The 12,548-nt window shown below is 35.9% G+C and overlaps 1 protein-coding gene across 1 annotated transcript in view; it reads right to left on the reverse strand.

The window, feature by feature from the left end:
- The window catches only part of LOC101569206 (vomeronasal type-2 receptor 116-like), a 16,973-nt gene extending 6,504 nt beyond the window's left edge, over positions 1 to 10,469 (reverse strand). The window contains exons 1-5 of the mRNA XM_004646955.2: positions 10,453 to 10,469; positions 7,815 to 8,088; positions 6,645 to 7,451; positions 4,733 to 4,960; positions 1,312 to 1,435 (exon numbers count right to left, since the gene is read on the reverse strand). Of these exons, the coding sequence (XP_004647012.2) occupies positions 1,312 to 1,435; positions 4,733 to 4,960; positions 6,645 to 7,451; positions 7,815 to 7,970 (1,315 nt within the window). The 5' untranslated portion in view covers positions 7,971 to 8,088; positions 10,453 to 10,469. The remainder of the gene's footprint in view (positions 1 to 1,311; positions 1,436 to 4,732; positions 4,961 to 6,644; positions 7,452 to 7,814; positions 8,089 to 10,452) is intronic.
- Positions 10,470 to 12,548: the final 2,079 nt, after the last annotated feature.

Raw genomic sequence — 12,548 nt, forward strand, 5'->3', positions numbered from 1 at the left:
TTGAGGCCCTCTTTTTTCTCTAATTTTGGTCTGCAAACTTAGGTTGTTAACCATCCAGAAGACAAGCTTATTGTTATTACCATACAACTTAGGCTGTTGTTTTTTTTTTTTAATTTAGTACAGGGTTCTCACTATGTAGATAGTATTCATAGTGATCTGCCTATGTTCAGCCTCCCAAGAGCTAGGATTACAGGTGCATGCCACCATTCCCAGTCTCAACCACCATCTCATTGCACCCAGAGGCAGGACTGGTAAAGCATGTCAGGGATCAGATTCGAGTCGCTGAACTCTGCCTAAGCAGGTGTTTTAGTTCACTGAGCTTTCTGGCTGGCCCAAATCATTTGATTATTGATTTATTTGATGTAGGGTCTCACTACACAGCTCATACTGGCAAAGCATGCAGTACCAGTGTTCAAATCAGGTCTTTGCACTTGCTTCAGTGCTTAGACTACTGAGCTATCTTGCCAGCCCCAGCCTTCAGTTTTTGTACGATGTTGGCTGTTGATTTCTCATAGGTGGCTTTTATCAGTTTGATATATAGGCCACACATTACAATTCTTTGTAGTATTTTACCATGAATGAGTATTGGACTTTATCCAAAGATTTTTCTGCCTGTATTGAGATGATCATGTGGAATTGTTCTCGGTTCTATTGATGTGGTATATTACATTTATGGATTTGCCTATGTTGAAACATTCCTGCATTCCATGTTTACCATACTGTAAACATGTTCTATACTATATGAAACAAAGATTTTGTATTATAACCCTGAGGTACTCCTTTGCACAAAGCAAAAATACACTTGAAAATGGGGACATTGAAAAGCATTGTCTACATTCTAAACTAACTTTATTTTGAATGAATGGAAAGTGTTGTTCTTCAATAATATTTTATGTTAATCTTTATGACAGAGATGAAACAGAAACCATTGACTAGTGGCAATGGGTTTTGTTTTGTCTGAAAAACAAGGCCTTAATGGGTCCACAAATATTAATCAATGTGGCCATGCATAGAGACTCATAGCTGTAAACCTAGCTAATCAACCAGTTCACAAGGACAATCACAAATTTAGTTCAGTCTGAGTATCTTATGTGTTTCTGTCTCAAAATGCCAAAACAGAAATGACTGATCATGAAACTCAGTGGTAGAGAACCTCTCAATTAATTCCCAAGCACTCTCCAAAAACAGAAAAAAGACAAATGAATGAAAGTGTATAGTTTAAAGGACAAATGGCAGTGTTTCAATGGTTAAAGTAATTAGTAAGACAAACTAAAGGAATAAAGAGTATTTGTTCATAAGACACGCTCTTACCAGTGTCATTGGCAACCTCATTTTCTGAACAAGGCGTACAATCAAAACAACAGGCAGGCTTTCCCTCCTGAGGAGTCTTCCTAAATCCAGAATTACAACTTTCACTGCACACAGAGTGGGGAGTCTAGGAGAAAAATATATTTTGGGATATATTAAAATAATACTCCTTGATAATAGCAAAATAAACTAAGCTTGAGTAAACACATAAATTTTATTAAATAGTTAAATGGCTTATCTCAATAAGAATAAGAGACATCCATCCTAACTGATATATATATATTCACTACAAAATGATCTTTCATTTATATCCCCCTTTTTTGTTTTGTCAGAGATAGGTGTTCCATTCCTGTTAGAGAAGCTGTATTTGTTTGTTTGTTTTTTCAATCCATGATCATTGAATTCAAATCACAAAACTTGAGATGCACACCCAACATATAACCTTCTTATATTATTTAACTACAAATAAAGTTTCTGTTCAGGGCAAAAGTGCAACCAAGTTGGTATTATCTAAATAAATTTCTAATGTATTAGAAATTTATTCTTATACATTCTTAAAGTATTATAGATAGAGTATATTGAGAATAAACTTAAACATTACTTTTTTAGGACTAATGCAAAATGATCAGGTAAAATAGCTTCAGCAGATTTCCTGCCCCTAAATGCCTAAATTAAGTTTGCACTGACTTTAAATGCTTGTAGCTTTTTAGGAATGAGAGATCTGTGTTGCTGAGTACCCACTTTTTAATGCAAAGACTTATGTTTACTTTTTCAAATGGTTCAATTTCACTAATACATAAGCCCTTACCACACCCATAATAAAAGACCAATTTGTGAAACTTGGCTACTTTAATGCTCTTATAATTTAATAAATAGTTTTATTGATGAATGTAGTAAGGAGAGCTGTTCAGCAGTATTCAGGTTATGGTTTTCCTGATTGGTCTGTAGTCTTCAAGAAGTGTAAAAAGTTACTGTATCAACTCATTATATCTGTAAATTTGTCATTTTTAGTTGAAGATATTGAGGCAGAGCTGATAGAATTACCAGCCTGACAATTTAATGTTATTAAAATAATATTTTTCATGACTTTAGGTGCTGCCTTTACTGTGTAGTAAGCATATATAGTGCTGCATATGCTGCATTCTTTGGATTTTTAAGCAGCTAGTTAAGTTGTGTTATAGTTTTTCAGGAAAACTCTGCAGTATTTAACAGGTAAGATTGTCTTCCTCTCTGTGATATGTCAAGTAAAATAGCTCCACTCTTTGTGTCTCCTTTTTTAACTTCTGCTAAGCATGCTTGGCAATTCCTTTTGCAGCTTTTCTTCCAGCGCACTCTAACTATCCACACATTCTGTAAAGAGTTTCTCAGCTCCTCATATTCTCAGTTTGTGACGCAAAATAGGCCAAAGCCACTGTTCTAAGGAGCATCCTGTCTCATATCAACACAGTTTTTTTTAAGACCTGAACTGAGATGACAAACAGAATTTGAAAGTAGCCACAGAGTATTGGAAGTTTCTGATACTGCAACAATCTCTGTGCCTGGGATTGTTCCACAACCCCTTCACCCATCAGTAAATAAAGATTGTGTGATGGCTGCAGGGCTCACAATCTACATTGTTCAGAACCCCATGCTAGAACCTCTAAACTCTAATAGTATTTATCATTATATCTGAATATTTCCTAATGCTGCAATTTAATAAATGAAAAACCTTCTTGCAATAACAATGAAGTATGAGTGAGCCCTTAATTTTAACAATAAATTTAACTTCATTTTATTTGTTAAAAAAAAAGAAGAAGAAGAAGTTACTGTATGAAACATATGTCAAACGAGTAAGACTGCACTGATGCATTTTCAACATTGTTGGTTGCCTGGGCATATTTATCCCAAATAACCTTGCCTCGTTGTGTCACAAGTCCCAATTTGCTCACATTCACCTCAATCATTATTCCTTTGGTAATAACATCCAAAGGTGTATACAGTGGCAATGAAGGATTATTTTTCACACCAAGTATTAGCAGGCAAAAAGTGGCTTTCAGTTCAGGATGTGTTACATGAATCTTTTATTTAAAAAAAAACCCTAATGAGTCTTTCATATATAGGTTGTTTTCTTGTAAAGTCACTTCCAACAAAGAGGACATTAGTGACCATCCTCTTCCATGCCTTCTTTTTTCTCTTTCAAGTTCAAATAACTTTTAATACTTCCATTTCTCCTTGGGCATGAACATTGGGCAGAGGAACTTCCCATTTTCCCACCTTCTCTTTTTGTTTTTGTTTAATCATGTTGGAAAGTCGTTTGCACTAGCTTATCCTTCTCTATCCAGCAGGTAGGCAGGTAATGCTCCTTGTGGAGTCTTTTCATCATTCTTCTGTTTGATGTTTCACTTTTCATGCATCTTGATAGTCTTCTTCATTTGTATTTTCTCTGCATGATGCCATTTGTGATATAGCTTAGCCTTCAGAGCAATCTTTTTTTTTTTTTGCCTTTTTTTGCCTTTTTTGAACATTCATGAGTCTCTCGAATTTCCTTCTTTCTCTTTTTCTCATAGTAATCCAAGCAGTACCCATAGCTTTTACGGTGTAATTCAATATCTTCATTCTGTGGCATGATGACAGCTGCAGAGCCACCATGGGCAGCCTCAGTTGTGCAAAGAGAAGTCCTAAATGTAGGATGCCCCAGATGCACCAAGAAGCTGTATTTGGAGAATTCTTTAAAGGACATTTTCATGATTGAAGCCACGGAACTTGAAGTCAGAAAAATAACCCAATATAATTCAATACTCCATAATAGTTGTGGGTTATCAGTAGAGCTGGCAATTGTCAAAGTTGCTCACTTGAACCTTTTACAGCTCAGCATATTAATATGGCATTACTTTTTTTACCTTATGGCTGTAATTTTCTGCTGGATGGTTAAGATCAAATTAAAAAAAGACCTATATAACTAAAAATGTTGCTTTTGTATCTGACAAGGCCAGTCAAATAACTTCAAGATTTGCCCTGAAACCATATAGAGCATCAGCCATCTGGATGAATTACAGCCAATTTCTCTTAGTTCAATGAGATGAAAGATTTATACTAATATTTAGACAAGAGATCATGCATGCATCTTGAACTGTGAATACCTACTACAAAGACCATACACAATGTATTAATCATTGTAACTGTCTTACTAACCATCTCATTGCTATTTCTTTCTCATTAAAATTAGTTAAAAACTTTAAAAAATAAAAAATAAAGAGTCACGTAAATATTTACAAAAATAGATTAATTGTATATATTCCTTTCTGTTCATCACAAAATTGGAAAAAGGGAATTTTTTTTCAGATTGAAAATTGAGTTCTTCAAATTCCATGTGGCCATTTCATGGCCTTTAACTTCAACAATATGCTGATTAGGACAAAGTGTAATATGATTAGGTTGAATATACCTGTGTAGCTGCCATGGCCCATTCTAGCATATCCTCAGATATAGACAATTGTTGGACAAGTGGAACATGGGAGGAAAATACTCCTACATTGACCTTTAGTCTAAGGCCTTCTGGAAAGTTCCAAAAGTTGAAAATGTCATACTCTGCATCCATTTTCAATCTATCATCCAAATTCACTTGGTCTCCAGCAGGATTCTTAAACTGAATATTTTTCAGAAATGGGTGCAACTAAAATAAAATGAGTATATGGTGAACCATGGTCCATGTTTGAGAAAAAAATACATGAATAAAGAATGAATTCATAAAGCTAAATTAAATACTTACTAATATAGCTACTTTAACATGGTATCTAATATACTGCCCTAAATAACATCCTACTGAGGAATAACACATTGATATATTTCTTTAACACATTAACTTTAGGAGAAGATTTTCAATATAGCCTCACTTAAACAAACACTGTACAAATTGCTTGGACAAAATAACACTGTAAAATCAAAGCTTCCAACATCCATTTTGCTCTAAAATCTCCAAGAGCATCTACGGGAAAGAAGCCTAACCAAAATGAAAGAAAATGCAAAAAAAAAAAAAAAAAGCAATAAAACCAATAAAACAATTTAAAATAATCAAAATCAAAAAAAGGGAAACTTTCCAATTGAAAAAAAAGAAATCCTTGAAAAGGAAAAAACTTTAATTTTTTTCATTTTCATTCATTTTAATGAGAAAATAAAACAGCAACGAAACAGTTTCAAAACAGGCTAGTAGGACAGTTACAATATTTCATACATTGTACATTATTGTCTTCATAATATTTATTCAGAGGAAAAGATGAAAACATGATATCTTGTCTAAACAATATTAGTGCAAAGCTCTCTTCTCTTTGAACTAAGAGAAAATAGCTGCACATCATTCCTAACTACCTTGTACATACATATTTTTTTCAACAAAAAAAGGTTCCTTAATTAAAACAACCCATTTTCTTTTGTTTTTTCAGAGATGGGTGTTCCATTGCCGTTACAGAAGATATTTTTGAAGAAGTATTCAAAGGACCTTTTCATGCTTGACGCCAGTTCAAATATTATAACTACTTGAATTCAGCAAAATAACCCAATATAGTCCAACAGTTCATAATAGTAGTGGATTACCAGCAGAACTGACAATGTCAGAAGTTGTTGACTTGAGCCTTTTATAGCTCAGTATATTAATGTGGCATTACTTTTTATACCTCATCGTTATACTTTTCTGCTGGATGGTTAAGACCAAGTTAACACGAGACCTATATAAATAATAATGTACCTTTCCTATCAAATCCACTCAGGATTTACTCTGAAACCAGGTAGAGCAGCTTGGAGATCTTTTGTCAGTGTCAGCCATCTGGATGAGTCACAGCCATCACTTGATCAATTTCCTCTCTGTGAAACCTCTGAAAATGCTTTCTCTCTAGGTGGCCCTTCTCAGGCACACTATACATCATTAATCACTAATTCTCTGTGTTCCCATAATCACCTTGATCAGAAAATTTGGGACACCGCTGAGTTACAGGATGTAACAACATAGGTTCTCTTCTGTCCTGAGTCCTCATTGACCTTAAAGGGATAGGGCCAAAATATGAACTACCTTTCTATCCCCTCCATGAAATGTATAAATTTTTTAATCAACCAGTTCGTGGGCAAGACTTTTGAATCTATAATACCAAAGCAATGAACTTCTCTTATATTTGTGCCTTGCCAGTGATTGCCTGGTAGTTACTTTTATCAAGATCAAGATTTACTTCCTTAGCAATGTGCTGCTACAAAGATGTTTTTAGTTTTTGAATAAATAGTCTAAGCTTCATGGATAGAGGATGTGTGGTATAATATAAGAAATGGACATTGATGGATGTCTATGTGCCATTCAGTAAAAGAAACATTACCTGCCAGGGAAAAAACATCATTGACTCTTTATTTCTCACTGAAGACTTTTCTCCTGGTTGAAAAATCATCTCATGCAGAGCATGGGCCACCGCATACACAGCGTTGTATATATTGTAACTCACATCCTTCATGGCCATGTCAAAATGATTCAAAGGCAACCATGCCAAAGAGGCATTAGGTGGACAGCTCTTCAATGTGCAATCAGAATCAGAGAATGAACAATGGAAATTATGGAACCAGTAGGTAGTGAGGTAAGTGTCCTCTGGGTACTTGAAAGGATTAACTGCCTGGACAAAATTTTTGAAACCTGAAATCTCTTCATGATGGCTTGAAAAAATCAGAGCACCATGGAATGAGTCAAGTATAAAATTTTTCCCAGCCATGTCAGCGTGCCATTGTGAATTTGTGATCCAGACTCTCCATGTGGCTATATATGGCTCTATAACATAGTATAAATCATTCAGACCATCAATGTCATAGTAAATTACAACCACATTGACCAGTGATGTTTCCCCACTTAGGACAATGTGTTCATGTGTACTTGGCATATATGATGCAAGAGGAGATGGGAGCATTTTCACAAATGCTACACAGACTCTGTTTCTGTCCATTTCTGCATGGACATCTGAGAGAAATCGATGACCTTTATGACCTTCTGTGATGACAAGTCCTACCCAAGTCCAGCTGAAATGAAGCATCAAGGAAACCATGCCAAGGGCCAGAGATGTGTCCTTTTGGGAAACCTGGTAGAGAGAAGGAAATTGGCCATTGTCTTTCAGCATAGGATCATAAGAACCAAAGGAAACCTAAAAGACATAAAATTGGAAGCAATATGAAAAAGAAACTTCACATATGCCACCATCTCACACCTGATATTTGCTAAGTAGTAGCTTAAGATGATTGCAAGAGATACTTCATTTCATAATTCTAATCACCTTCCTAAGACTTTATTCAGAAGATAACTGGTGAGTCTTAGACTTTGAGAAATCTTTGCTTTTCTCCTCTTCCATGCAGAATAAGTAATTGTGAGCAACTCATTAAGTAAATAAGTGCTTATGCTTTGAGGTTATACTCTTTCAAACACAAATAACACAGTCTTCTCTCACTCTGATGTCCAATGGGAATGACACTAACAAAAAATATTTTCATTTTTCAACATTCTGCCTCACCTGTGGAAATTTGTAGAGTTCCAGCAAGGCTCCACTTTGAGCAGAAGTTGACTGTGATGATTCAGTTAACACTGCTACAGACTTGCTTTTCCCCCAGCATGTATAATTGGGGATCCCATCTTGTCTTATGAGCAAAATAAGAGAACTCTCCAACATTCTCCAATGACTGTGAAGGAAATTATGGAACTCATATCCCAAAGTTATGTTGGGTAAAAGATGAGGGTTGCTATTAATCTCTTCAATGGCAAAAATGAAGGCTAGGAAATTCTGGTAGCTGTTGGACTTAAGCCTGCATAGAAAGCAGAGAGTTCTTCATTGAAAAATCTCAATCTGTGATTATTTTCCAGCCTATCACAATACAACTTGTAAGCTGAGTGCATGTGGTCTTCCCCTATGTTCATATAATAGGAAACTAAGTGTAAATAAAGTAGTATTGGTATAAGTTTTAAAATATCATTACACATAATGAGAACTTAGATGTGGATTTCTTATGAAGGAGATTGTTATCCTTACAATTGTCCAAAAACTGTTGCTTTATCAACTTGTCCTGTGAGGACCTATTAACAATACCATCATGACTGACCTGGGGAGCAGATTTTGTCTTATGAATTTGGAAATATCAAGAGATAGAAAGAATAATATTAATTCAAATGTCTGTGACAAGCACAAAAACATATTATCTATGGAATGATTGTTATGTAGCACATGGATTGGTACCAAGTTACCTAAATAAATGACATATCAAAGTTATCCATATACCAGCATAAAAATAAGGAATCCCAGAGCAACATCAAAATGTAAGGATGAACAAATCAGGAAAAAGAAGGAACATCCAATAAATATAGAAAGCATTGGAAGGATTGAAAATGTTTAGAAACTGAAGATGCAGCGTTGGAAATTTTATGCTGATCAACCTTTATTCTTTTCCTTTTAATTTTTTTGGTGGTTTCAGGGTCTCACTACACAGCTCAGACTCATGTGGATCCTGCTTTCAGCCTCCACAGTGTTGGGATTACAGGCACGCACCAATACACCCCCACTATGGCAGGCTCAAGCCAAATTGGGGGCAGAGCTGGTAGGGAATGTGGTGCTGGGCATAGTCTCAGCCCCTGTGCTTGCCTAACCTTGCCTATGTCAACTCTTTAGTCCCCTGAGCTATCTCACTACTGCAACATCTTATTCTTTAAAAATTTAAAACAACACTCGTTCCAAAATCGCTATTTGTTTTCTACATCTTATATCTTTCACATTTCAATATTTGTCTACAATTTTAATATGATATGTAATTATTGATTTTCAATAAAGTTAATTAAAAATATTTTTTTAAAAAAAGAAGAAAAGAATCGCTATTTGTACTACTATTTAATCAAAACAGTTTTAGGTCCTTCAACTGATCTCTAATACACATCCTCTTAGAAAGTGATTATTTCTTACATATTTTTATTTTTAAAGGTAACCCAAAATGATAAGAAAAATTTTAAAGGGTACAGAATTTCACTAAACAAAAAAAATAAAATATGAATTCAACAGTATTCTTTGTATTACATCGTGTTCTCTTCTAGTGAGTTGTTTAAATTACCAGATATAAGTATGCACAATTGTTAAAAAAAGAACTTTATGAGAAATTAGGATGAGAAAAAAACTTAATTATTAACTACTTCCTTCCATAGACCATCAGAAAACAACAGTACAATTATCCAATCATCCTGCAGATAGATAGATAGATAGATAGATAGATAGATAGATAGATAGATAGATAGATAGATATTCATTTTTACCCCTCCCTCCCTCTCCTGAAACTCTCCTCATCTCAATATCTCAAACCCTAAAGCCATTCTTTCCCTTTCACAGTATCTTTTTTTAACTTTTTTTATTTTTTCTGCAATAGCGGGCATGGAACTCAGGACTTTTATCTTGCAGGCAGGCACTTAACACACTGAGCTTTATTCCCAGTCTCCTATTCACAGTAGCTGTTGCACATTTCACATTTAACTTACTCTTTGAGGTTCTTACACTAGCAAGACAGTACAATGCTTGCACATGTGAGACTGATTCATTTCACTTAATATTATATTGTCTATTTCCATCCATTTACCGATAAAAACCTCAAATTTATCTTATCTGATAACTGAGTAATACTCCATTGTGTAAAATTAGCACATCTTTATCCATTCCTCACTTGATAGGCATTTCGGTTATTTCAAAGATTTATATATGACAAATTGTGCTGCTATAAACATGGATGCACATATATTACTGTGGTATGATGTTTTCAGTTCGTTTGGAAACATACTCAGGAGGGGAATAGATGCATTGAATGAACTTCCAATCCTAGTTCCTGGAGAAATTTCCACATCAATTGATATGGTGGTTGTACTAGTCTGCACTCCCACCAACAGAGGAGAAGGGTCCTTTTTCACATATCCCCTCCAGTACTTGTTATTGGCTGACATTTTGATAAGAGGCATTCTTTCTCTGGTCATGTGTAACGTCAGTGTTGTTTCAATTTGCATTTCTCAAATGACCAATGATGTTGAACACTTTTTCATGTATTTATTTTCCATTTGTAGTCATGTGTATTCATCTCAGATGCAAACTTTGTACTGAATCTTTGAATTTAAGGAGCCTAATTTTTTACTTCTTTATATGTTCTAGATAAAAGTCTTTTGTCACAAGGATAGTCACATACAATTTTTTGCCAGTTGTTGTATTTGTTTTTTACTCTGTTAGCAATTTCTTTTGATGTGCAGGAACTTTCCCAAAAGATGAGATCTCAGTTGTCAATTCTTTAAAATATTTCCCCTGTAGTTTGATTTTTGTTCATGAACTCTCTACCTACCCCTCTATTGTTAGGATTTATACCTGTTTTCCTCCAGATTTCATATTTGTGTGATAATATTTAAATCTTCCATCTATTTTAACTATAGCTTGGTATATGGTGATATACATGGATCTAACATTTGCCTTTGGCATGTGAAATGCCAGTATGTAGACCACCATGTATTAAAGATGCTAGCTTTTTTTCCAATGAACATGTTTGGCACCTTTGTCAAAGAAAAGGTAACTGAGTGGGTTTGTAGTTCTACCTGCATGTTCCAATCTGTTCCATTGATCCTCAGGTCTGCTTTCTTTTTGCCAGTACAGTGTTGATAAAATCACAATAGTTTCATAGTATAATTTTAAGTTGTGGATTATAATGCTTCCAGCTTTTTCTTTCTTGCCAAGGATTGCTTTTGCTATTCTATATCTCTCTTCTGGTTCCAGCTAAGTTATAGGAATGTTTTCTCCAGACCTGTGAGGTATACTAAAGAAATGGCCATTGACACTGCATTCAATCTATATAAAAATTTCAGATTATGTCCGTTTTCACAATGTTTATTCCTCTCCAGGAGAAAAGAATATCTTTCCTTGTTCTGAAATCCTCTTCACTCTTCCAGACCCAGCACAGGCCCGGCATGTGCATGAGAACTTCCGCTGAGGTCTTGGACCCCTCCACACTTCCAGATCCAGCCCAGGCCTGGCTTGTCAGTGAGAACTTATTCCACTCTCTGGCCCTCTCCACACCCAGCCCAAGCCCAGGCCCAGAAAGTGTGTGGGAGAGCTTCCACACACCCCTGAGCCTGCTTGACACTGCAGATCTAGCCCAGGCCCAGTGCATGAGTAAGAACTTCCACAGCATTCTGAGGACCCTTCCAGACAGCCCAAGTCCAGGCCTGGCTACTGTGGGGGACAGCTTCCATGATTCCCTGTGCATGCTGGACACCTCAGGACCCAGACCAGGCCCAGATTGTGAGTAAAAACTTCCAGCGCACTCTCTGGACCATGCCAGACCCAGCAAAGGCTTGTATATAGGTCTGGGAGAAACTGTGACTGAAGTCCCTGCAGAGAGGCTAGGGGCCAGAACCACCCAGCTAATCCAAAAACAGAACATCTTGGAAGAAGAGTACAAAAGGTTCAGTTCCAAGGGAAGCAGCAGAAAGAAGCTGAGCACAGCAGCCAGAGCTAAGCCAGGCAAAACTGGAGGAATTCAAACTTCATAGATCTGCACCCAAATTTCAGTAGGTTCTAAGGTTATAACAGCACAAAATCTCAATGCCAAAGTTCAGAGAACAGTACTAAACAAAATGACAAAGAGAAGGAGCAAAGTGCAATCACAGGCCCTGAGCCCACCCAGAAAAAGAGTAGAAGAAACTAGCAGAAAAGAAATTGGGAAGGCATAGTTGAAATGTCAGAATTAATAGTGTCTGAAGTAAAGAAACAACTGCAGAAAGGAACACAGGAATTCAGATCAGAAATAACCTCTGAAAAAATCAGAAATCTCTGAATTAATAGCATCCGAAGTAAAGAATCAAACCCAGAAACCTATAGAGGAAATCAGATCAGAAATAATCTCTGAAGTAAAAGAATTAATAACAGCTTCTCAAGAAGACATTAATTTAAAAAAAATAGGGATTAGACAAACAATGGAATCCTCAAATGAGCAATATAGGAAAGAAGTAGGCAGCATAAACAAGAGTCAAAGAAATATAGAAGAGCTTAAAATTTCAAGGACAAGGCTGTAAAACCGTTTGAGTAAAAGTGAAGACAGAGATTCACATCTTGAAGATGCCATTGCAACAAGAAAAAAGGTTTAAAAAAAGAAAAAGAAAAGAAAGATCTTTTAAAAACAACTAGGATGGTTCCAGCCCCTCGGGCCGCCCCCCACCACACCGCAGTGCCTCCCCCACCGCGCCC

Source organism: Octodon degus, unplaced genomic scaffold (assembly GCF_000260255.1).
Source record: "Octodon degus isolate 3935 unplaced genomic scaffold, OctDeg1.0 scaffold00284, whole genome shotgun sequence".
In the NCBI taxonomy this organism is placed as follows: domain Eukaryota; kingdom Metazoa; phylum Chordata; class Mammalia; order Rodentia; family Octodontidae; genus Octodon; species Octodon degus.